The sequence below is a fragment of the Sycon ciliatum genome, chromosome 5 (genome assembly GCF_964019385.1).
Source record: "Sycon ciliatum chromosome 5, ocSycCili1.1, whole genome shotgun sequence".
Taxonomy (NCBI): Eukaryota; Metazoa; Porifera; class Calcarea; order Leucosolenida; family Sycettidae; genus Sycon; species Sycon ciliatum.
This window is the reverse complement of record NC_088647.1, coordinates 23,236,211-23,262,878: the sequence shown is the minus strand read 5'-3', so window position 1 is coordinate 23,262,878 and position 26,668 is coordinate 23,236,211. Positions and strand designations below refer to the sequence as shown.

General features: G+C 46.5%; 2 protein-coding genes across 2 annotated transcripts in view; both read left to right on the top strand.

The window, feature by feature from the left end:
* Nucleotides 1-2,915: 2,915 nt before the first annotated feature.
* LOC135818082 (uncharacterized) overlaps nucleotides 2,916-26,668 on the top strand; it is a 108,539-nt gene continuing 84,786 nt past the window's right edge. Inside the window, exons 1-2 of the mRNA XM_065331405.1 lie at nucleotides 2,916-3,271; nucleotides 4,996-5,381. Of these exons, the coding sequence (XP_065187477.1) occupies nucleotides 5,000-5,381 (382 nt within the window). The 5' untranslated portion in view covers nucleotides 2,916-3,271; nucleotides 4,996-4,999. The remainder of the gene's footprint in view (nucleotides 3,272-4,995; nucleotides 5,382-26,668) is intronic.
* Nucleotides 16,197-26,419, top strand: LOC135816483 (uncharacterized). The gene is made up of 6 exons (XM_065329681.1): nucleotides 16,197-16,251; nucleotides 16,833-19,234; nucleotides 20,757-20,835; nucleotides 24,128-24,599; nucleotides 24,879-25,037; nucleotides 26,301-26,419. Exons 1-5 carry the CDS (start codon nucleotides 16,197-16,199, stop codon nucleotides 24,925-24,927), a joined length of 3,057 nt encoding a protein of 1,018 aa, XP_065185753.1. The 3' UTR covers nucleotides 24,928-25,037; nucleotides 26,301-26,419.

The window sequence follows — 26,668 nt, the reverse complement described above, 5'->3', positions numbered from 1 at the left end:
AGCTTGTACTTGTACATGTACTGTTGGTGGCTGGGTCTGCCTAGTAACCTACATGAAAACTGCTCTTATTTTCATGTACGTGTAGAGTGTACTCAATGCACATTTGAGTCACCGTGTATACATTGGTATGCTGTGCGTGATGACATTCTAGCCTGGCCGTTCTTGGGCGGCCGACAGTACTCACCTCTTTTGGTTTTCTAAGTTTTAAGAGAATGTACAGCATACCGCCTGTCTCCAAGTATGTATGACTTATGACTTTTGTTTTCTTGCTGTGGCTGTCCCCCCGCAGTTGTTATTCTGTGATGAGTGTGAATGTGTGTGTGTGTGTGTGTGTGTATGTGAGAGAGAGAGAGAGTGTGTGTGTAGGTGTGTGTGTGTGTGTGTTTGTGTGTGTGTGTGTGTGTGTTTGTGTGTGAGTGTGTGTGTGTGTGTGTGTGTGTGTGTGTGTGTGTGTGTGTGTGTGTGTGTGTGTGTGTGAATATGTGTGCAGTACTGACGTGTGAGTGAGAAAAGAATGTGGGTTCCAGGTTTTTGTTTGTGTTTTCAGCCTAATGAAGGGCCAGTCCCGAACATTTGGTGGAATGTTTTTTCGCAGTGAATAGACCGTTGTTGGGGTTGGAGAAGAGAATCATACTGTATGTTTCAGTGGTTGCCTTGGAGTTTAGGGAAAATTAGAAAATCATTTGGGTGTAGCCGTACTAGCCGATGCTACATGCTGTATCCCAAGCAAGCGTTGGTTCCTTTTTGTGTCATTTTCACGTACCGTAAAATTCCGTAAATAAGCCCACCCTAAATAACGCCCATGTCCGATAATAAGCCCAGTTTTAGGCGGCGTACACTTCAAGTCCGTTTTAGCGCCCATGCCCGAAATAGCCCAGGGCGTAAGTAAAAAAAAGTAAAAGTAAATTATCGTATCCGTTCCCGAAGGGAACTCACGACGGCCGCTAACACCCGATAAACCCTAGCGGCAGATGCAGCGTAAAGTGGACTCAAAATGACCAGCGCGTGAGCGTGCGTTCGCGTATATGCCGGTACCTGTTGTGCCTTGTACTTATATAGCAAGTGGTTTACATATCAAATCTGTAAGTTTATCGCTACATTCCTGGTAACGACCAAATTTCCAGCTGTGGTTTGATGTACCTGTACCGCGCTCAGTGTGAATGGTAGTTCACTGAAACTAGTGCGTAGTAGTGGGTTGCTGATAGATTGATCTTCTGCAGATTGCGTCCGAAATAACGTCCATGCCCTAAAATATGCCCATGCCCAAATATACGCCCGGTTTTTGACCCTCTGCTAAGTATACGCCCAGGGCTTATTAACGGAATTTTACGGTATTATTATTATTATTATTATTATTATTATTATTATTATTATTATTTGTTTTACATCGGAAGCTCAACAGTGCAGCTGCACAAATATGAAGAGGCCGATGGGACCAAAAATAAATAAAAAAATAAATTTAAATAAACAATGTATATACATCAGTGTAAATGTTAAAATGTTTAGAAAAAAGGGGGATGAGTGGTGAACATAAAGAGAAAAGAAGAAAAACGTATGCTGAATGAACCTGGGCAATATATACATGTAGCTGGTGAGAGACTAAACGTTGCCAACGTTGTCAAACAAAATTGCACGATATCGTTCAAACCAAACTGGATCATCCAATAAGCGCTTAAAGGGGAAGTATACCCTAAAATCAAATTTTCACCAGTTGTAGTCTTCGGGGTGCTGAGTCGAATGGTCTTGGTCCGAGGAAGCTGCGACGCTCCCTTCCTACTTGAATCCCAATCGAACTCGCGCACTTCCACCGAAACTGGGTGACTGCGCCCTACTAGATGGGGATTTGTATGCAAAATGTCACTAAAAGCGCCATTTCGTTCTTATAAAAGCACGGATGACCGCGATTGGCCCATATGTTGTAGTCTTTTGGACGCTGAGTCGACTGGTTTTGGTCCGAAAAGGCTGCGATGCAGCGTTCCTCCTTTATTCCCAATCGAACATGGTTGAACAAGCGGTCACGTGGTCCTGGGTGCCCAAATCACCTGGACACCGCGCCAGCAGGCGACAACTTTCACACCAAGGTTCAACTCGAGTGACAGGACTGCACCCAAAAAAGGTCAAACAGGCTAGTAAGTTGTACCCTGCAGGCACGGTGACCAGGTGACTGGTGTACGCAGGAGCACGTGACCGCTTGTTCAACCATGTTCGATTGGGAATAAAGGAGGAACGCTGCATCGCAGCCTTTTCGGACCAAAACCAGTCGACTCAGCGTCCAAAAGACTACAACATATGGGCCAATCGCGGTCGTCCGTGCTTTTATAAGAACGAAATGGCGCTTTTAGTGACATTTTGCATACAAATCCCCATCTAGTAGGGCGCAGTCACCCAGTTTCGGTGGAAGTGCGCGAGTTCGATTGGGATTCAAGTAGGAAGGGAGCGTCTCAGCTTCCTCGGATCAAGACCATTCGACTCAGCACCCCGAAGACTACAACTGGTGAAAATTTGATTTTAGGGTATACTTCCCCTTTAAAACCACGATCGAACTGAGAGGTAAACAAAGAGGATTTCAAGTCATTACTACATTAGGTAGAGCATTAAATATTGTGACAATACATGATTCACCATAACAACGATTGTCCTTACCCGCCTAGTTACCATGGTTACTACATTCTAGTCTGCTTGAGAATGCAGAGAGACTCTGCGAATCTCACGCGGCCAATGCAATGAATGCATGCCCCCCCCCCCCTAAGGCCCAAGGTCAGAATGAAGGCGCCAAACCGGCTCTGTCCGTAACGGCCTTCGGATCGACCCACCGACTCCGTACCGGGACGCGGTAGCCACCAACGACCCAGCCGGCCACTACGGAACGCCTACGGAAACCATCATTATTTTAGCTGTTCCCGTAGCATCTGCACTGCACCTGCTTCGGTATGTGTGTGTGTGTGTTTGGTGAAGACGCAGTTATTACCGGTCCGTTCATCTGCGAAGAAGAGGTACAGGACCATTGTGTTTGATAGCAGTTTTGTACACTGTAGTCTCCTGGGCAGCATACCCTTGTCCCAGAACCAGAGAAAGTAGACCTGTTCAGTATCATCGAAAAAAATCATTGTCGGTTCGTGTGTCCGTCGGTGACAACGAGGTCTAAACAACAACATAGCATCGTTGCGTTGTTTTCTCTCGAGTCAGAGTGATGTGTTGATGATAAGCCACTAGTGTGACTTGTGCTGGAAAACCGAAGCTGCACTGTATCTGCAGCTATCCAGTATTTACGGTAAGGTACAGTGCATGTATACACTCTGTAAACATGTCACATGACTAAGAGGGGTAGACCTTGAAACCCTCAAGCAGTACAGTCAGTTATTGCCAGGCTGGCAAGATGGGTTGGAGTTATTCTATGTGGAGAATAGATTTAGATTTTCAAGACGTGAAGAAAACCCGTGTTAACGATACCTACATGTAGTTGTATTGCAAGTCAAATTCACTCTATGGAACGTACTACAACAGTAGTGCAGAGATACAGGGAAATGACAAAGGTAAAAGATAATAATTATAGAAAATAAAAAGGACCAAGGAACTACAAGTTACGCTATAATGTCCACTATCACCACCAGTTACTAAACACTCAGAGAGTTAGGTGTAGAACATCAGTACCGTCGGTCAGGGTCGTGCAATGTTATGGCATGAGCTGATTGTTTAGTTACTGGTGGTGTTTGTGGACATAGCATTACTTTTAGTTCCTTGGTCCTTTTTATTTTTTATAAATTAATCTTTTCCTCTCCATCCGAGTCCATCCTCGCAAAAGATAATGCGCATTACAACTTCACAAGGGCCATCGCAGTTCTATTGACGTCATGCTTGAGAAGAGCCTTGGTACTTGAAGGGTGGTGGCGTTCCTACGGATGTGGAAAACTCGGCCTCTAGCCGAGTCTGACGCGAACCGTGAATTTTGTTGTTGAGAAGAGTGTTCAACTGCACATGCCCAGAACATTCCTGACCCTCAACACTATCCTCAAACTGATGCATACTTCCCCTGTACTCAAGTACTTGTATATCCGTCTCTATTTTAATATTTCACGAAACCTTATACATGAACCTCTTGCAGGGCGTCGGACACGCTACGGTCACTATGGTGTTGACCGTACCACTCTTCGTCCCGGATACCCTGTGAATCAATAAAACACACTGATCTGAGGTCTAAATTTCGAAATTTTCATAGGAACCACCCCAACCCCACGAGTAAATTGTACTTCAGATGGTTGACAGTACCATTCTAACATGCATTCCAACACCCCTGCCTCTTGTCATTCACACAGCGTTTACTGTGACATACAATGGAGTTCACCATGAATGCAATGAATGGGATTTTCTGATTTTGACCTCTTTGGTTGTGGGTCTGATCAGTGATCAACTCACCTCCCATCACTTTAAAATCTGCATCTGCACCCTTGATCCATAGAGGGTGGTGGAGTTCCTGCAGATTCGCAAAACTCAGTCAAACTGAGTATCACTTGAACCATGGATATCTTTTACCCATGATGTAGTGAAATGATTGTGTGTACATATGAACAGTAGTGGTGTAGAACAGAGGACTGTGTTGTAGGTGAAGTGTGTTCATTTAGCCAAAAATGAACTGTGTGAGTTTTACATACCGGTATGTGGCTATGGAGAACCAGCAGTGACGGTGTAAGGAGTGGTGGTATGGGGTGCATGCATGGCAGTATTTGCTCCATGCATATGGGTCAATCATCTCTATGTCTCTATCTATATGTGTCTATGCCGTGTGTGTGTATGTGTGTGTGTGGGGGGGGGGGGGGTGTTAACATATTAATATGATATGTGTATACATGGTACCTGTGTTGTGTTACACTATACAGCGGCCGGTCTTCTGGTTGATTGTCATTCATACTTGAATTCTCTTTCACCAAATTCATCGACGGTCAGAAGAGGCATATTCATGTTCTTGGGTTTTTTTGTTTTGTATAACTTTGTGTTTAGAACGATGCTGTTTGACTTCTGGGATGATGTTGTCCTGCCAGCATGGCATGACATAGCTCAATGCCAGATTACTGATGAAGCATTCAGAAAGGCCGTCATGGCACTGGATGAACATCATCCACGTATCAGCAGAGATCCCATGATGAAGAGACATGTGTTGATGTATAAGCAGTACTTCTCCATCGAAAGGTGTTCAGAAGAGGACAGGTTAGTCAGCTACGTTGGCTTCTTGATTACCTACAAGAGAGGACCATCAGGTGTCCAGAACTTCATTCAAGACATCCAGTCTTCATCTTTCCCGTCCAATGGTGTTGTTGGTGGAGTGCTGGAGAGAATTTGGAAAGCTCGTAAGAATGATCATCCTGATGAAGATGTCAAGGATCCATGTAAGTAAAAGATTGCCATATTGCAAGTCAGTTCTAACACTTGCACCCAGTTTATTTAAGCAGGGGAGTAGTGCAATGATTTCATGGTATTTTGTATTGTAAACTTTCATACAGTGAAACCTGTCTAAGGCGACCCACTCAAGGGACGAGAAAAAGTGGTCGCCGTTTCCAGGTGGTCTTCTTATCCAGGTTCAGTGGGTCACGTGACCCTATCCACATGTGCTACATCATTGTGATAAGTGCATCACAGTGCGCACACGTACAGGTATGCTACTCTAGCACGACTCACGTGCCTGGGGTCCTCAGACCTGTCAAGCGTCGTGCATGCACCATGCACATCTACACTTCCTGCACTGACGTGTAGATCTACCATGCATGGTACACCATGCAATGCATACATTTACATGTACTAGCACTGTGCAACGCGGTCGCGGGTGGGTGGTCGTCGGTCGCGTTGAGCGAGTGGTCGCCTTATCCGAACTGCTTTTAATGTGAATGCGTCCGTGACAAGGAAAGTGGTCACCATGGTCGAGTGATCGCCATATCCGAGTGGTCGCCATTACAGATTTTACTGTACTTCATACACGTGGAATTGCACCACTACACTTGTTAGCTGCTCTGGCAACCCAATACTTTCCCTAAGCACTCTCAGTGAAATATTGGAAGACGGCAACCACTGGAGCATCCGCTGTTCTAAAGTTGATGGAATAATCTGAAAAATCTTTACAGACAAAGACGCGGGAAATATGAAATAGTGAGCACAATAGTGCGTTTGTATTGTGACCTGTGAAATAGTGAGCACAATAGTGCGTTTGTATTGTGACCTGTATGCTGCATAAGTATCATAGCATAAGTATACCTGTTGCATACTCGTATACACCTTGTAAATGAAGATAGCACGTGCAATACTGTACATTGAAGAAATCTTTACATACATGTTATGTGTGATGTTATGCTTGTGCATGTTACAACATTATACAAGATCATGCATTCTATTCTGTAGAGTAGAACTACAGTATATTCATAAAAAGATGGACTTCTAGCCTTTGGCCATAAATGGGTCAAACGTTATAGATTATATTTCTGCAATCCCTGTGGAGTCCTCTTCTAATTTTGTTTCTGAAGTCAATTTGTCCAAAATGCAAGCCATAACAAGAATAGGATTTCGGCCAGGTTTTGCCCCAAAAGCACTAATTTGAGAAAAACCATCAAAATCCAGGCCGTTTGAACCCGCTTGCAACAGTGCATTGTGCGGTTCGAACCCCAATTCAGGTACCCTTTTTGGACCCGGTTTTATATTTCAAATTTCGAAGCACTGATTGTATACGATAATATCACGAAAATCGCCAAATACGGGAGCTCGCCAGAGCCAGGGACCATCTTTTTTATGAATGGACTGTAGAACCGGCATACCATCAATGGGAATGAAAAACGTAGTTGAGCCGATGTAGGATAATCACAACTCATGCATTGTACCATCGTGTCACGGGTTTTAGTCAATACATGTATGTACAAAAGTACTGAAATGAACATGATTGCACTCACTATAGTGTAATCGTGCTATGTAAGTTTAATAACGAGACGTGTAGACTTGCTACCACGAAACCTACGCACAACACTAACACTCTCACCGGCACTCTCACCATCACTCCCATCATTGCTCTCCGACTCACTGAGCCTTGTCTACACCACACAGCTATTTGAAGAGGCCATTTCTGGCCAGTGAATCCCTCAGTGACTTTTTCGTTTTCGTTTTTTCCAGCACACATCACACCACATATTCCACCATATACTGGCTGTTGGGACTGACCACCCAGGATTTTTCATACCACGTGCACACACACACACACACACACACACACACACACACACACACACACACACACACACACACACACACACACACACATACACATACACACACCCACACCCACACCAGACACACACACACACACACACACACACACCACCACCACCACCACCACCACCACCACCACCACCACCACCACCACCACCACCACCACCACCACCATCATGTACCACACACACACACACACACACCTCAGACCTCAGACCTGCCCATCGCGGAAGCGATGATAGCGAACAGCTATATTAGACATAGCAACTTGTGCTGGAATTACACCATTCAACAGGTTGCAAGGCTGATGAATTGACCGCCACTAATTTTAGCCTGGTATCCACCACACAGCAGATTGAAGTGGCTTATTCTGGCCAGTGAATCCCTATTTTTCATTTTTCCATTTTTTCATTTTTTTGGACACACACGCCACACCACATACTCCGGCATACACTGGCTGTTGGTAGCCACCCAGGATTATGAAAGAAGAGCTAGGAGATGAGAAAGAGAAGAAAAATATGTGCGACCATAGTCGTCTGGAATTGAACCCGCAACCACTTGATTGGAGATCGACTGCACATACCACTGCACCATATGGGACACACAGGGACACATGCAAACACACACACACACACACACACACACACACACACACACACACACACACACACACACACACACACACATACGCACGCACACAGATACGTGTATACGTAAAGTCCGCTGCAAGTGCCCACTTCGCAGCAAACGCTCACCACAGCGGGTCCATAGTATTTTCGTCTTTTTCAGGTCAATTTAGTTGTAGGAAACTGGCATGAAGGTCGAATGCGTACAAGAACGACTGTAATGCCTACACACTGCCTATGTCTTACCAGGATCCTGTGCAAAAGCGATTTTGCGTCATTATCTTGCTGCAAAGAAAAACTTCGGTCGGGATTTCCTTTGCATCCGATAAAAGAGTCATCTTTGTTATTTTAGTTCGTTCTCCTGATGATGGGCCAGCCCCGAAAATTTGGTGTACAGTAATGTAAATGTAAATTTGAATTTGAATCGCAGTGAAGAGACCGTTTTTTGAGTTTGGAGTTGAGTAGTGAAGTTTCCTAAAAGTTTGTTCTCCAGTATTTTGGTTTTCAAATCATGAAATTTCTGCAGTGCCATGAATGTGACGATGTTGCACTTTCAGAACGGAACCGTGATTGTTCTGACGAAGCGTCATTCGACGACTTGACCAGTCGCAGTATTGCAGTCGCAAGTCGAACAGGGGAGATGTCACAAAAGCTACACCTACAAAGTCGCTACCAACTTGTTGACAACTCTGAAGTGCTCGAGAAAAACCCTTGCCTTTGCGTGTTGCGTGATTTGGAAATGATGGCTTGAAGCACCGTCAGAAGTATATTTGGTTCCTGCAATACTCTGCATTTTGCTATCTTGTTATTCGGAAGAAAAACCCATTTGGATTTGCGAAATACAACAAACAACATCACAAAATCACTACGAGCCAGCTCGTAGCTAGTGCCCAAAAAGACTTTGAAACCAGGAAAGTGGACATTGTTTACCGTAGCAAAGCGCTCTTCGCGCCACAGTGTGAGATGCACTTTTGTACAGTGGGAGTGACAGTGCATGGGGTCAGTGCGTACAGGCCAGCAGATCTTGCACAATGCGGTGGGAATTTGTAGCGGGTTTTACGGTACACAAACACACACACACATACGCACGAAAAAACACACACACACACTATTGGACCAGACATAGTGGTTACAATAACGTGTCCTGTTTTTCTTGTGTATTATTCGCTGTCTGTAGATTTCATCACAAGGGTTGTCAAGAGCAACCTACCACAGATCATTGCCAAACTAGCGACCGTACCAGATATAGTGCTCACTGAAGTATTTAGAACAGTCACCCTGGATGAAGAGTATATCAGCACTTATCGAACGGCATGTGAGGTGGCCGGTCATGTGCGTGATCTTCCACTTTGCTGTCAAGCAGCAATTGGGGGGTCTTTACTGTACCCAGTGGCCAGCTTTGTGCTCCTCTTTTATTTCTTGCACCGCCCTGAGCTCACTCAACGACTGGATAAAGATTTCCTGATCAAGATCGACCATGAGGCAGGATGTGATGGGAGAAGTCTTGTCCAACTGTTGAATTTGGCTATTGATTTACAGAGCGATAGTAAGTGACAATTTGAAGACTGCGATGCAGGTTAAAGAATGTCCATGATGGTGAATCCTAGTCAATGGATGATGCTGGTCTTTGTATTAGTGTGCATACCAGCTGAAGGTTATATGAAAATACAGTTGTCTTATACCAGCAGAAATGTTCTAAATGATATTTGCTGTGATCCAATTTGTTTAGTATACGTTATGTTCTAGCCTTGGTTTCCATTGTGAGAGAGAATGAGGAATTTTATTGAAATCATCCATACCTAATCATAATGGCACTTTCTCCCGGTGACTTGACTTGACACTTGACTGACTCACAACCGCCATCCACTGAGATCACACAAGAAGTCCATTGAACTTTCGAAGTCGGCGGGAAAGCGCTAGCTTCAGTGTTGGGAGCAAAACATGTTCTGATGAAATGATCGCCAAAGTCGCAAACTCTTTTTCATAACATGGTAAAGTAGCCTAAACCTGCCTGTCATGTTTGTGGAAATCACCAGCATATTGTTTAGTATTGTCAAAATGCCAATTTTCTGAACTTAAAGGGGAAGTTAAGGCAAAAATTAAAATTTCACCAGTTGTAGTCTTCGGGGTGCTGAGTCGAATGGTCTTGGTCCGAGGAAGCTGAGACGCTCCCTTCCTACTTGAATGCCAATCGAACTCGCGCACTTCCACCGAAACTGGGTGACTGCGCCCTACTAGATGGGGATTTGTATGCAAAATGTCACTAAAAGCCCCATTTCGTTCTTATAAAAGCATGGATGACCGCGATTGGCCCATATGTTGTAGTCTTTCGGACGCTGAGTCGACTGGTTTTGGTCCGAAAAGGCTGCGATGCAGCGTTCCTCCTTTATTCCCAATCGAACATGGTTGAAGAAGCGGTCACGTGCTCCTGGGTGCCCAAATCACCTGGTCACCACGCCAGCAGGCGACACCTTTCACACCAAGGTTCAACTCGAGTTCAACTCGAGTGACAGGACTGCACCCAAAAAAGGTCAAACAGGCTAGTAAGTTGTACCCTGCAGGCACGGTGACCAGGTGACTGGTGTACGCAGGAGTACGTGACCGCTTGTTCAACCATGTTCGATTGGGAATAAAGGAGGAACGCTGCATCGCAGCCTTTTCGGACCAAAACCAATCGACTCAGCGTCCAAAAGACTACAACATATGGGCCAATCGCGGTCATCCATACTTTTATAAGAACGAAATGGCGCTTTTAGTGACATTTTGCATACAAATCCCCATCTAGTAGGGCGCAGTCACCCAGTTTCAGTGGAAGTGCGCGAGTTCGATTGGGATTCAAGTAGGAAGGGAGCGTCTCAGCTTGCTCGGACCACGACCATTCGACTCAGCACCCCGAAGACTACAACTGGTGAAATTTTAATTTTTGCCTTAACTTCCCCTTTAATGGACCAGCAATCGAAGCAATACTCGTAGAGAATTCTATTGTGATTCTTCTGATCTCACCTTCATATACAGCAGATACCGCAATGTCAATGATGAATGATGAAGGTGTGATTGCAGTGAGAGAAGGACCAGGAGATGCAGTTGAAGGTCAGTACTGTCCTTGTAGTGGTCCTCCATTAATGCACGGCCCTATTTCAGGGGAATGCATACTCAAAGTTTGTCAGCCCGAGCCTTACGCTCGCATTCCAGCGCAAGCTTTACAGTGTCCTGCGAATTAGGACTACCTTTCTCAGCGCGGCCAGCAAAACTGAGTGTCCACAGAGTTACCGAGGAACATCTCAGCCTGACAGTAAATCCTTCTGCGAATTAGAGCGCCGTGGAAATGAGTGCCGAAAAAGTCAGCGCAAAATACCCCAGAAAGACAGAAAAGCACGCGGTTAAGTTAGCAAAACCTGATTCTGCCAGTGATCACTGTTATTAAGTGTTACACTCTGTGGCGTCACACACTTTATGGCTGGTAAGACCAAGGTCGTCCGATGTAGTCTGCTCAATTCATCCAGAAAGCAGTAATCATTTCTTAGTATCATGCACTTCTACATACACTTGTGCATACACTGTGCAAGTAACTCATGGAGTTGACTGGCAGTAGACCAGGGTATGCATATGTGCCCTTTATTTGTACTGTTTTGTCTGTACCCACGGTTGCTGCCAGTATACTAGTACTAGTATACCGAGTACCAGCGGGCAGTTGTATTTAGTGCTGTGCACTACTTGTATATGCTATGCAGTTACATTGACTGTTGCTGCAGTGTCCATGTAAACATGGTAGTCTAATAGGTGTATGTATGTTGTCAGCTCACACACACACACACACACACACACACACACACACACACACACACACACACACACACACACACACACACACACACACACACACCTTGGACCTTGGACGCGCTGCAATATTCTGGCTATGCGGACCCCATGGGGGGTTGAGCAGGTTCGGAACAGTAGGGGCGATGACGGGATAGGTCCTGTGGTCTACTGAAACGCCGACCGCAATTGCAAACGATGCAGAAGGAGCTACGGTCTGTGTTGGTTGCTCTGGCCGAGCCACGGCTGTACTTGTGACGTTTCATGCCTTGGCGCGATAGCACACAGCGGTTGCAGCGGGCACAGTGGAAGCTGCAGCGTTCGCAGGACATATTGTTTGTAACCGGTGACTCAAGTGTGTCAGAAGATGCCTCTGCTGTTGATGTAGGTGGCGAGCACTTGTGTCGGGCAAATCCACCCTTGCTCCGGAACCATCTGTCGCACTGATCGCAGTGACAGCTTCCTGGCTGTTGGCTTACGGGTAGGGCACGCGTAGCTGTACACTTGTGTCGCTTCCTGTCACTTACACGACTGAAGGAGCGGTGACAAGTTTGGCACACAACCGGTGATGGTCGAGGTCTGTTCTGCTTTTCTGGCAGACAACGGTAAGCCTTGCGCCATTTGGAGCGGGAAGAGGTGGCCACTTCATACCAGTCGTCAAGTGGTTTGACGTCACTCCGAACACAGTCTCGCCACCTTTTCCGCGGACCATGGGCAGGTCTCTTGTTTGGAAACGAACCGAACAGTAGAGCCTTCGGGATGCGCTCATCCTCCATCCTTGCCACATGACCAAGCCACTCAAGGCGACGTCTGCTGAGACGACACTCCATGCCCAAGGTATCTCCCCAGCGCTCCAGAACTTCAACATTAGTTATCCTGTCATTCCATACATCTTGACGACTGATGCCCAGAATGGTGCGGACACAACGGAGATAAAAGACAGACAACGCATGAACATCAGCCTGTAGCGTTACCAAGCATTCGGACCCATAGAGCAGAGTCGACAGCACACAAGCATTGTACACTGACCGTTTGATGGATATTGGCAGTGTTACATCGTGGACTATCGATTTCTTCAGAGCGCCAAACGCTTTGGCAGCTTGTGCGATCCGGGATGTGACATCATCATGACATCGGCCGTTGCTGTGTATGTTGGATCCAAGGTAACGAAAAGACGACACATGGGCAATCTCCATAGTTCGAATCGCGAGCGGCTCTAGATCGTCGTTAGAGATGTTGGGGCCAGAGACCATGAACTTGGTTTTGGTGGCACTGACGGTGAGGCGAAAATCGCTGCATACATCCACAAATACCTCCAAGGCTGAAACTGCGGCCTGGCGTGTCGCGGCCACAAGAGCGGAATCATCAGCAAACTGACACTCTGTCAGCTCCAGGGATCTATCACGGCGGCTACGGTGGTGGAGTAGCTTCCCATCTGGCTCGAAGAAGACCTTTGCGCCTACACCAGGGATAGGCTGCACGTGCTGGCGCCAACAATGCATCACTGCCCACATAAAGATGTTGAATAGGACAGGGGCCATGCAACGTCCCTGCCGCAAGCCATTCGTCACAGGGATGGGGTCAGCTTCAACATTCGACAGACGGAGAGTTGCGGTAATGCCATCATGGAATGCACGGATAACAGCGATCAGCTTCTCGGGGACGCCAGCTTTTCGCAGTACTAACCACAGACACTCTCGCGGAACTGAGTCATAGGCTTTCTTCAGGTCAATGAAGATGAAGAAACACTTCTGCTCATGCTCGTAGCTCTTTTCGATTAGTTGCCTTGCCGCAAAGATCATGTCAGCACACCCACGTCCTGTGCGGAAGCCGCATTGAGAGTCTGGTAGCACATCGTCTAGTTTATCCGCAAGTCGGCTCTGGATGACGCGAGCAACCACTTTACCAATAACGTCTAGGAGAGCTATGCCTCGCCAGTTGTCACATTCTGCAAGGTTACCTTTCTTGGGGATAGGCACCAGCTGCGCGTTGACCCAGTCGCCAGGAACACTGCCACTTTCCCAGACTGAATGGAGAAGCTCCAGTAGGTGGTCAGTAAACAGATCTGGACAGGCTTTGAGCATCTCCGGCAGGATTCCTGACTGACCTGCAGCTTTGCCACTTCGACATTGCGTGATTGCCTGCTGTAACTCCAACAGATCAGGCGGCGCAACCAAACTATCCAGACACGGCATTTGTGGAACACAGTCCAGAATACTGGAATTGAACGTACTTTGCACATTCAGAACACCAGAGAACTGACGGCCCCAACGTTTGCCCTGGTCTTCGGCAGATGCACATGGATTTCCGCTCTCGTCGTTGATCGCAGCAGTTGTGATGCGGGTCGGGCCTTGTTCGACTGTTTGTAGTGCACGAACACATTTCCACACAGTTCGTCGTGAGAATCTTTGTGCATTGGCGAGCTCTGCCTTGGCTGATATCCAGTCACGTTTAGCCTTCCGCACTGCGGCACGCGCTTGACTGCGAGCCTGTTTGAAAGCAGTGTGATCCCTAGGACGTTGATGTTGAAGCCAGAGCGCGTGCAGCCGATTTCGTTCCTGTAACAGGGGTGCAATTGTCGGGCCACTGTCCACATACCAATCAGGTTGTTTACGCTTGCGTTGACCAAGAGTGTCCGTTCCGGCAGTGACAACAGCATCGCGGAGGACTTTCCACTTTTCATCTATTGGATCATGCGGGCGCCAATGTGTTGATACGAGAGTGCACACCGCGTCTTGATAAGCAGACAACGGGGTTGCGTCATCATCAGGGTTGTTGTTTGCATCGGCAGAAAGAAATAACTTGGACGTGTCGAATCGACCCTTGCTACGTTGCACACGCACAGCTTGCGGGTTGACAGAGTGGTGATACGTGCCAAGAAGGAAGCGTGCACAAAGCAGTTGATGGTCACTGCCACACTATGCACTTGGGATGATCTGAGAAGCCATGCACAGCATCCTATCACACTGGCCAGTATTGATGTAGTCAATGCAATGCCATTTCTGTGACTTGGATGTTGCCAGGTTGGTTTGAGATTTTGTCTCTTGTTGTGCCAGGTGTTACAGATTGTAGCATTGCACACATTGCCAGGAAATCTAAAAGTTCCTTTCCAGAGGAGTTCATCTCCCCAAAGCCATGAGGGCCACGCACAGTGCACCACTCATCCCTAGACTGCTCAGCATGGCTGCCACGAGTGCCAACTCGCGCGTTGAAGTCTCCGAGTAGAACGTATCTGTCACCACGAGGGACGTCGTCAATCGCTCGCTGCACGGAGTCGTAAAAGTGCTCCTTCTCCGATCGAGTGCTGGCGAAAGTCGGAGCGTACGCCACAATAACAGTGTACCAGCGTACAGCACGCTGGACTTTGAACTTCAATCGTACGGTGACAAGGCGAGAGCTGTACGCTCTCCAGACACAGCCTCCTGCTTTCCAAGCGTTCGTTGAATTCAAATTCAAAACGACAGCAACACCTTCTCCTCGTCGACGACTGGAGTCCTCCGAAGGAACAGGACGACCCGATGTAAGGATAGTAGAGCCACCAACAGGATATGATTGTTCACCAAACCAATGTATCTCCTGAAGTCCTGCAATATCCACAGCCAGACGCGAGAGTTCCGCGATGACCCGTTCGATTTTCTTATCCTCCACGACTTTTCCAGTTACAGCTGCAGTTTCAATTGGGCCTGAGCTTTCCACAAGTGACCGGACATTCCAGGTGCCCACTGACAAATAACGTCTACGTCCTGTACTGTTTCGAACCTGCTCATCTCGTGCAGTCGCGGACGTTCGGGGGTTGCAACTCCTCACCGAACGAAGGGCGCGCGGAGAAACTTGAGGTGGCAACATCATGCGAAGCCCTGGTCCTCAAGAATCTTAGTCCGCGACCCTATCTACTTCACCAGGTCCTGAACTAACCTGGGACGACCCTGGACAAGGCCAGAGCCGCCCCAGAGTGGGAAATTCTTGAGAAAACTTCCAAAATTCGAGAGCTCAAAAACTACCAACTACCCTCACCAACTGCAACACACACACACACACACTCACAGAGTCACAAAGGCAGTATACTATGCAACGAACACCTAGCCTGCAGGATACCAGTTGATCAGCTATGGTAGATGTATGATGTGTTGACATGTCATGTCGGCATGGTGACGGCTTTTCCAGGGTAACTGGAGCTGCGAAAGAACTCAGTTCTGATTTGACTTGCTTACTTCATGGTGAAACAATGTTAGTATGAAAGGGAGGATGGCCTCTGCATTGTAACTGGAGCTGCTGAAGAACTGTCTGCTTGATGTACTTAGTTTTCTGTTGTTGTGAATCAATGGCAGTATGAAAGGGAAGAATGCCCCACATAATCAAATTATAGATATGAGAAATGTTGCAGAGCATGTGATTTCAGCAGACGTGTCACATGATTGGCAGACACTGGTTTGAACAGTGCTAGGATAAAAAGTGCTATTGAAATTTTTTGCACTGACACTCAGTTCATGACCACAGATACGTAGCGTGCAGGTAATGTGGTGCAACTTCAAGAGATTCAGTACTGAGACGATATGCACGTTGTACAGATGTATGAAGTTCTGTACTAAGGTCGTAGGTGTGTACAGACCCGGCTGGGTGTTCATTGTGTGCTATGTATGCGCATTTGACCAATTTCAGCCTCATAATTAGTAGCAAACAATCGCTTTTCCAGCTTCTTCACTTTAGTTAGAACTAATAACTAGCTAGATCTTTGTCAGAAAAAGGTTTTCGTAAGAAATGCCTTCAGGGCCCATTTCTTAGTGGAAATAGCAGTAAACACAATAGGGTCGTGTACATTCAACACCCAACCGGGTCTATGGGATTCTACGAGATCCTACGGGATTTCGTGCATCTGTACAACGTGCATAAGGCTTATACCATCCTCTCCTAAGGTTTAATTTTGCTCAAATTCACAGCAGTCAGTTAAATTCCAACGAAATTCTTGTGCTCAAATGGTCCTGCTAAACTGTTCATGTTGAAATTCTGGTGCTGAAATAGGATTATTCTGGGTGTTGTAGACTAGCTAAACCCAATTCATCTTGAACATCTTTCCCATTCTCTTGAATAAATTCTTCCTCATATCTACATCACATGTATTGTGCTTTGTTCTGGTGTATGTGTATTGTGCAGCTGATAATGGCCAGTACGCAGCAGCACTAAGTGAGCTGATCAAGAAAGGTGTCCAGCTGATACCGTACGGGCGCCTGATAATGTGCGGGCCGGGCCGCACAGGCAAGAGCAGCTTCCTGCGATCCCTCCTGCGTCAAGCATTCATGTCAAAAGTCGATAGTACCATCGGTGTGGAGCTGGAGAAGGTGATATGCACGATCGAGAAGCAAGGGTTAACATATGTCTGGAAGCAAGCTGAAGATTCTTACCAGCAGCAGTTGGCCCTGACACACAGAGCTGTTGTACAAGAAAGGAGGAAAGAGATAGTAGCAGCACTGAGACAACAAGGTGTGGAGGTCCCAAACAACACCAGGTCCACATCCTCCGTGCCGTCAACACCCGTGACATCACCATCCGCTGTGATTGAGACTGAGCAAGCAGATACAGCCAGTGTGTGTGAATCTGCTGTCAGCCAACGTGATGAAGCCACCCACAGCGGGTACTCTGGTCAATCAGCTACCAGTTCATCCGAAACCATGGACTCTCAGAATGTGTCCACTGCATCCAAGCCGGAGGAGGTCTCAACCATGAGTGTAGAACATGTAGCAACAGCAGAGCAAGATGTGCAGCAGCTACAGACGGAAATCAACTCAGCAACGCAGAAGTTTGAAGGCTTCCTTGAAGATCTGAAGAAGGGCAAAAGTGAAGTTTTCACTGCAGAGCATCTGAAGAACCTGACATTCATAGATGTCTGGGACTTTGCTGGTCAGAAGCTGTTTGCAGCGATCCAACACATGGTCCTGGCCTGTGATCGGTGTGCATATGCTGTCGTCTTTGATTCCTCAAAGAAGCTCCAGGACAGAGCGAAGCCGACGTTTGGTGTAGACGGTGAGGAACTGCCGCTTTCCAACAGCCTGGAGCAGACCAACTTCGACGTCATGGAGACATGGTTCAACGCTATCCACGAGGTCATTGGAGACAGCGACAACGTACCCGTGTTTGCCATTGGCACACATGTGGACAAGCTACCAAAGAAGCCAGAAGCAAGGAAGAAAGCAATTGAAGAGACTGAGCAGTATATCTGGGCCAATGCGGAGGGTAAAGCTTATGCTAACAACATCGACAAGGTGGTATTTGTGGACAACACACGAGCTGGCAAAGACCCGGAAGACCCAGCAGTTGTTCAACTACGGCAAGACATCATCCAGCAGCTGCAGCATCAGTTCAGCGTTCCTATTCCACTTCGTTGGCTTCCTGTAACCATCTCCATAGGGCACATTGCAAAATCATTCGAACGACCATGGGTATCGGTTGACGAGCTACGTCGCTTGGCTATTGCTGTTGGTAGCATCTCCAGTGATGATCCTGAGTCAGATTTCCAGAAGATGGTGAAGTTCCACCATGATCTTGGTCATTTGCTTCACTTTATTCACAATGCCCGTCTTCGTGATCGTGTCATCATCGACATCCACTGGATTCTGAAAACCATGTCACTTCTCTTTTGTCCTGAACCGAAGAGTAAGCAGAGCAAGCGTCTTCGTCCACAGTACGACTTGCTGACACAGAATGGCATCCTCCTGGAAAGTCTTGCCATCCACCGCTGGTCGCAGCACAATCGTATGACATCGCGCTACACGGCCACAGAAGAACAACGTGATTTCCTGTTTGAGATGGGTGAGCACTTTGCACTGTTCTACAACACCAAGACAACTGTGAATGTGCCTGGTCAGAGGAAGGAGGTGACGACTCGCAAGTTCTTTGTACCAGCTCTGGTGGAACGAGTTGCACGTCTTCAAGATGAAGCGAGCAAAGGCAAGCCATGCCCAGCAATGTACTTGTACAGTGGTGCAGATCGTTACTTTCCACAAACCCTGTTCTGGTGTGGTGTTGTGAGGTGTATGCAACGCTACAGTCCAAAGGTGGATCCCATCCTCCATCACACGTCAGCACGTATTCTGGTGAAGGATCGCTTCTGGCTTGTCATGCAGTATTTCCAGCATGGCATTCGCCTGTCACTTGAGATTCCTGTCGCAGCTGGCACAGCTAAGTCTTCTACTAGCAATGCTGGTACTCGCACGGATGAGTCAGTTGGCTCTCCTCGCGTTGGTAATGCAGCAAGCAAGGATAAGTCCGCTGCAGCCAAGATTTGTCACGAGCTTCTACCGTACCTGGAGTCGGAGCTTGACAAGCTGAAGGCATTCTCCCTGACTCACGTGAAGTTTGGCAGGGCTGTTCGCTGTCCATGCTCGTTCAGCCGAGATGCGTGTCGCAAACACAAGCATAAGTCTTGTGCAGAGATTGGCTGTCAGCACTTTGCTCCATTGGTGGAGGGATCGCGTCCACGTTGTCCTAGTGGAGCACGTCCAGAAGTGGACATCAGTGATGTACGGCAATACTGGCCATGCTTTGCCGAAGACACACAGGTAAAATGTAGGTCATCATTCAGTTTTCCGAAATATATTTTCCCCGTGCTTTGGGTGTATGGTCTGGTCCACTCGAGAGTATGTACAAGGCCAGTCCATGTTAGAATGGTGCAGCTGTTAGGACTGTGAGGGCAAGTTCTGATTTTCAGTTGCCCTGGGCTGGAAATGTTTCTGAATCTACCAACTCGAGCACCAAGCACTCTGACCTCTAAGCCGAACCAGTGTAGGCAATATTGTACAGTACAGCATGCATTCGCTGGCTCAGGGTTTGCTGTTTCCATGACAACCACCTTGTGATGAGAGACACCGGCATGCACGTACACATTATTATTATGTTATGATTTTGTTGAACCGTGTCGACAAGTACATCAAACCGAAATCTTTGAGAAAAGATTTCCCCTGATTTCATTTCTCCATAGTGTAAAGCCGGGAACTTTCGGTTGTGTACTATTTTCGGTATTTCCCAAAATCAACGGTTTGGTAGAGCGAAAATTTCGGTAAATCAGTTTTCCAGATCCAAAAATGCAGTTCTCACACTGTGTGGCATGGCATTGTTGAATTTTAGTTCCCGTTTTATTTTAGGTAACAATTACCTGTACTGTAACAGGCAGGCATAGTGGGATGGTCTAAGACCATGATTGAGAAACAGAGGGTACCAGGTTCAAGTCCTGCTTGGAAGCGGAAGGAATTTTTCCAGCCGTGCTGCGACCCACAGTTAATTGGGAACTCGTGGCCTGGCACGAGGGTAACATGGATGCAGCTAATGGGATTTCGGTCTTTGACCACTTGGTGGTGGGTCTGATCTACTCACCTCCCACCGTTTAGGAGCTGCATCTGCGCCTTGATCCTAGAGGGTGGTGGCGTTCCCACGGCGGATGCGGAAAACTCGGCTTCCAGCCGAGTCTCACGCGAACCGTGAAATTTATTATTATTTTTTTTATTTTTACCTGTACTGAAGTTACTGAAAATAAATCTGCTCCTAAATTTTCCCTTTTCACAGTAGTGCTTGATACCCGGAATGAGTACAAGTATATTTTGCTGCACTTGCAAGACAATAGCAATAGAAACATAAGGAGTTGATGTGGACAAATGCAATAGGGCTTGAAAATGCTATACCGCAGTCAGGCCAGGGTCATGACAGCGCTGAATTTACGATCCAATTGTATCTAGTTTTGTATGGATCCATGCACATTTGAGTTGTTTCCTTCTCCGTAGGGTGACAAATCTACCCAAACTGACTGTACTGCTCCCAACCCCCCAGTAGTGGGGACCAACTTCTGGCACTGAATCCAATTCAGGACGCCTGCACTTGACACAATGAGGGCCTACCTGTCAGATATGTACTTTGCTATACTATCGGAGTAGATTGCCCCAGAAGTCGTTATCTGTTTATCTGTTGAGTTCTGACTTCATCATTTTTAATCCTGTTCAAGTGTATAAAAAGGAGGATGGGGGATTGGCTGGTGTAAATAATTCTATTTGTTTTCACGCCACCTTGCTGTGTTTCGTTGATTCTCTCCAGACCACAGAGCTTGCTGATCCGGAGAAGCCAATGCCGGCAATGCCAATGACAGCTGTGGAGCCCGCAGTCAAGGACAGTGGTGAGATTATTTCAGTAAAGTGTTCAGTTTAAAATATACCCTGGAAAGTACAGTGCTGCTCAATGAAATCCGGTCACGGGAATCAAGTATGTGCCTGGCGCTGTGCAACCCTAGACCTGCAAACCGTGACTGGTTTGTGACCTAGTGCAGTGCACTGACTACTTACTTGACTCACTTGATCGGATTTCATTGAGCATTCACTGTGGAATACGGGAATGGTGTTTAGTGTACGGATCACGCAGGGCAGGACACACAGGAATTGACCATAATGTCGGGTACGAAGGCAGACTATAAGTCTGGGATTGTTCCTATAGAAATGTGTGTCAGTGCTGGGCTTCTCTTCAAATCAGATCGGTATTTAAACCTGTTATTTCAAATGTATGTCCTCAATAAAACCAGGCTTGCGTGCCGATACCTCACCTTGAAAATCAGGCTTGATTTCAAAACAGTTTTCTATACAAGACAGCATAGCATGTACAGCGTCATTGGTTCACAGGGTGATTGATGGGGAAAGGATACGCCGGAAGTCTTTTGCACGGGGTCACTAGAATGAAGGATGCATGCAAGGGGGCATGTGTTCAGGGAGTCCAGTACGGAATTATGAATTTAACAATTTGAACTGTGTCATCGTGATCCAGATGAAATGCTGAAGCAGGAAAGATTACCATGTGAAATAAGCTCGGGTGCTGAGCCAATACTCACAATAGTACAATGTAAAATTATAATATTATTGTTAATACTCGATAGTCGAGGGAATGGGATAAGAGAAAAGTCTGAAGAAACAAATTACTGTCACCACCATGACTCGAACCAGGAACCTTCACTTGAGGCCAGCGATGCTCTAGCCACTGAGTTATGCTGTAGGTGTCGTCCCAGCAGAGACCGTTCAACACTTTCTTCAGACTTCAAAATTCACTTCCGAGTCCTGTGAAACTACACAGGCTGGTGGTACGCAGCCCTCACTGTACCCACACACTTAGTATTAATATCAGTACTTCAAGTACTTCAAGTACATTAAGTACATTAAGTACGTTAAGTAGTATTGCTGTAAGTCTACAAACTTTAGGCCCATTCAAATTTCAGCCTCCCATTGCTGAAACCCATTTCGGCCGCATCAAATTTTCGGCCTGTGCTGCTGCCACCTGTATACACTGTCACACTGAACCTTGCAAAACAAAATTTCGGCCAAACATGGCCAGGTCGAAAATAGCCAAAAATAAATAATCGCCGGAAACTTGTTGACTTGCAGTATTCAGGTTATGGTATATACTATCAGAGGTGAAATAAATTGATTAATTTTTTTTGAAGGATTGGGAGAACTTCAAATTTCAAAGGATCACTACGGTCGGGGAAGTGAACTGCCTGAAAAGAGAAAAAGGGCCAGATTTCTTGTCATGGCTCGGCAATACTCTAACAATCTGAGCTATGGGTCAAGGCCGAACCTAGAAGACGCTGACAAGTTTTTCACTGCAAAGACAACAGTCAGTTTCTGGAACGTACTGCCAGAGGTGAAATATAGTGATTAAATTCGGAAAACTTAAACATTCAAAGGATCAGTCGGGGATCAGTCAGGGAAGTGAACTGCCTGAAAATAGAAAAAAATATGCCAGACCCACCAGGATTCGAACCTAGCCTGTCATGAGCAATGCTCTAATCAACCGAGCTATTTCAGGAAGGCTCCGGGTTCGAGTCCTGGTTGGTCTGGCATTTTTTTCTCTTTTCAGGCAGTTCGCTTCCCCGCCTGATCCCGACGGAAATTTGAAGTTCTCCCAATCCTTTCATTCGCCTCGAGCTGTACGTTCCAGAAACTGACCGTGGTTGGTCCCCTGGGGGAGAGAAAAAGACCGAATTGCCATCAGTATGTGCGACACGTGTTGTGAGTTGCCTTTGGAGTGAAAACACTTGTCAGGGCCTTTTACATTCACCCTGGTCCCATAGCTCAGATGATTAGAGCATTGCTCATGACAAGCAAGGTCCCGGATTCGAGTCCTTGTGGGTCTGGCAATTTTTTCTCTTTTCGGGCAGTTCACTTGCCCGACCGATCCTTTGAATTTTGAAGTTCTCCCAATCCTATCAAATTTCATCCCTTTACTTCACCTCTGGTAGTACGTTCCAGAAACTGACCGTGGTTCGTCCCGAGGGGGGAGGGCAAAAGACTCAAGTGCCAACAGTATTGTGGCCCGTGTTGTGAGCTGCCTTTGGAGTGAAAAAACTTGTCAGGGCCTTCTACGTTCACCATGGTCCCATAGCTCAGATGATTAGAGCTGTGCTCATGACAAGCAAGGTCATGGGTTTGAGTCCTTGTGGGTCTGGCATATTTCTCTTTTCAGGCAGTTCACTTCCCCGACTGATCATTTAGATAAAATGTGCCGAATGTTTTTGTTCTCTTCTCCGTAAGGAAATGTGAGGAATTATGAATAATTTAAATCGAATAACTATAATGGCAATGTGCTGCAGGGACCAGAGGGAGACTGTGAACAAATGTGTTCATCAGATTTGATTAAATCGAACCCTTATAGAGTATCCAAGAATGAGAAAGGACATTATGGTGTTAGTCCTGGTGAGTGTGAGTAATGCCGCATGACGTGTCCACTCTCCTTTGCTCTCATTTTCTTCTTCTTCCTTTCTTTTCAAATCATTTATTTTTGTTCACCCTCCCTGAGTTAATATACTGTTAGAAACCTACGTTCCTGTATCATCCTGGCTTTTTGGAGCTGATTTAAAAAGAATGATTTGTTGTTCACTGTACCTTATTTGATCTGTTGGGCCAGTCATTCTGAGCTCCGCTGACGAGATCTTACAAGGTCTAAACAGCTAGCTCTCCGGAGATCAAGCCGTATTGATTAGAGGCGATTTACACGACGGCAGTGCATCCCAGCGGCAAGTGAAGCACGTGATCCCGAGACCTTGCCGTGACCCAGGAAAAACGAAAATCCAGTCACATTACAGTACCTGTAGTAAAAAGCAGTCCACAGGATGCCACAGCATGCATTCCCACCCCAGCCCCATCACGGTACCGGGACCGTACCGGGATAGCTCGAGGAGCAGCTTGCGCCAAAATTTGAGTGCACGGGACTGAATCTCCATGGCAGCATCACGCACGGGATGAATCCTGCCGTCGTGTAAATGGCCTCTTATTATATGGATTAGGAGCATCTGCACCTTGATCCAAGAGGGTGGTGGCGTTCCTGCGGATGCGGAAAACTCGGCCTTTGGCCAGGTCTCACGCGAACCGTGAATTGTTTTTCAATTATATGGATTATTTGCATGCTGTGTGTGTGTTGTGGTGCAGGTGAACTGCTCCAAGGACAGTCTGTATCTGAGAGAGCATCAGCTTATCAACTGGCACTACAGAGACATCGAGTAGCAATCAAAAACGTCTCCCATATTGATGTGATTGATTGCTTTGAAAACTTGCGTGCTGAAGATCACATCAGCATTGAGTGCTTGAAGGACAGTCGAGCCACTGGCAAGTCAAGTGGAAGCAAGGAAGCCATCAGTCACCTGTGCACTGTCTTGGAAGATCTCTGCGACACTGCCATGTGCTACGTCGTGGAGGATATCCTGCCGTCGCAAGGTCTGTCACAGCTCGTGGAGACATTCCGTGTGTGTCCTGGTCCTGGAAAGTGTTCACTACATCGCAATGACCTGCATCCTGTATCAGTGTGTTCCAGTGACAAGACACTGTCCATGCAGACTAGTGTTGATGCCTCCCAGACTGGACTGGTCATGCCAAGAGTAACGTTAGTCAACTTGAGACTGGGGTAAGAACTCTACTCTCTACTCTACTTGACTCTGTTTGGTGATTGTACAGTGAAGAATACCTTAGCAACCAGTACAATAAGAAACAACAACATCTGTGTTTGGAAAACATATCGTATCGATGCACAGACCAGAATATTATATCAACATTCATTTCAAGACTGTGAACTTGCAGTATAGAAAGCTGTTCTCTGTGGACAGAAGTGAGCTGTGAAATTACCCAGCAGGCTTTTTCTGAACACAGAATAGTTCCCATCAATCTGTCTTCATCTCCTTTGCAGATGTCTGAGCTTCACCAGGAAGTACTGCGTTCAAGCTATGTGCAGTTGAAGTGCAGTTTGGACGTAGAAGAGGGCATTCTGGACCGTCTCTATGCAGAGAGCATCATCACCCAGCGCTTCTGCAAGAAACTCCGTGCTATGGATGATCGTGAAGACCAGGTATTACATGTACTGGTGTACATTTCTATAACAATTAGTACTGCTGGCCACCGAAGAATGGGGGGGGGGGGGGGGGGGGATCAGGGTTCCAACCTAGCCCGTTCTTATTTTTAGCAAACACAGCAGTTTTGTTCTTATTCGATGGTACAGTCATACATGAACATTTATGTAGAGTTATACCTCTCAGTGTACATTATCCTGCATATCACGGTTTCTGTTCTTATCCGCAAAAAAATCCAGCCTAGACCTTGGGGAAATTCTAGCCTAGCCGTTCTTCGGCGGTCCGTTCTTCGGCGGTCCGTTCTTCCGCGCCCGGCAGTGCTGTACCCATACAACTATATTTAAACATAGTCACAGAGAGTGTCACATTGCTGTTTCATTTACAACTATATTTAAACATAGTCACAGCGAGTGTCACATTGCTGTCTCATTTACAACTATACAGAAGACACATTTGGGTGGGCATATCCATTCCAGGGACATAGCAAATCAGAAAGAGTAGCACCACTAAATTTCAACATAATGCCCCATTTTATACGATTTTTGTGGAATTACGGTGGCTGTTGGGAATGTATGTTTTCATTTTTGCATGTTAAGCTGCCACACTTGGTATGTGTGCAATAAAAAGTGGCCAATGCGCAATGGCAGACTTAAGCAAGCATTGTATTTTATACGTATACTCAAACATTCCTGGCTTACGTGGGGGAAGACCGTGTCCGTAACTGTCAGCTGCCTGTGTCTCTGAAAAACTCTGAACTGCAATCTAGTCATGTACTACATTAGAAATTCAAGTTGTTTTTTCACCTTTCTTTCAAACAAATGAATACTCTGAAAAACTCTGAATTGCAATTATGACTGTCATGTACAGTACTACATTAGAAATCCATGTTGTTGTTTTCTGCACCTTGCCCTCAAACAAATAAATACTGTGCTGGGGCTCCCCGCGTGCTAGTTTGTACGTGAACTGAGTGTGTGGGTTACAGTGAGTGCTGCGTCTCACCAGCCTGTGTGGATGCACAAGAAGCGAGAGTTTTGAAAGTCTGAAGAAAATGTTGAACGGTCACTGCTCGGATGACCACCACAGCATAGCTTGTGTAGAGCATCGCTGGCCATAAGCGAGGGTCCCTGGTTTGAGTCCTGGTGGTGATAGTCATAATTATATTTCAGACTTTTTCCGTTTGGTCCTTTCCTGTAACTAATGAATGATGTCGTTGTTGTGTACTGTGGTAACTGGCTCTATTTTATTGGAATGTTGTGTCTCAGGCGTCTGTCTTCTTGGAAGCACTACCAGGCTGTGGCAAACAGGCATTCCGTCAGTTTGTATCCGCTCTGAAAGAGAGTGAGAAGCTGGCCCACCAGGAGCTTGCTGATCTCCTCCAGTTGAAGCTACTGGAGATATCCTCTGTAAGCATACTGTTGTTCAGTGGTATGACAATATTTCCATCTGTGCTTCCTTTTTTTATCACCAGCTGTACTTGTCAGAGGATTTTCATTTTCAAGGCTGCATTGTTGTTTGTTTGGTCCAATCCCTTACTTGAATTGGGAAAGCAATTTCAAGGAAGCACACTTCTGCACCAATGAGGCCAGACTCATGGGTATGTGTGTGTGTGGGGGGGGGGGGGGGGGGAGGG

Bases quoted from the DNA above. Each gene is read 5' to 3' on its own strand.
- LOC135816483 (XM_065329681.1), top strand. From the start codon at position 16,197: ATGTGGTGCAACTTCAAGAGATTCAGTACTGAGACGATATGCACGTTG. The intron at 19,235-20,756 runs GTAAAATGTAGG...GATTCTCTCCAG, and splicing joins GCTTTGCCGAAGACACACAG to ACCACAGAGCTTGCTGATCC. The intron at 20,836-24,127 runs GTGAGATTATTT...GTTGTGGTGCAG, and splicing joins GCCCGCAGTCAAGGACAGTG to GTGAACTGCTCCAAGGACAG.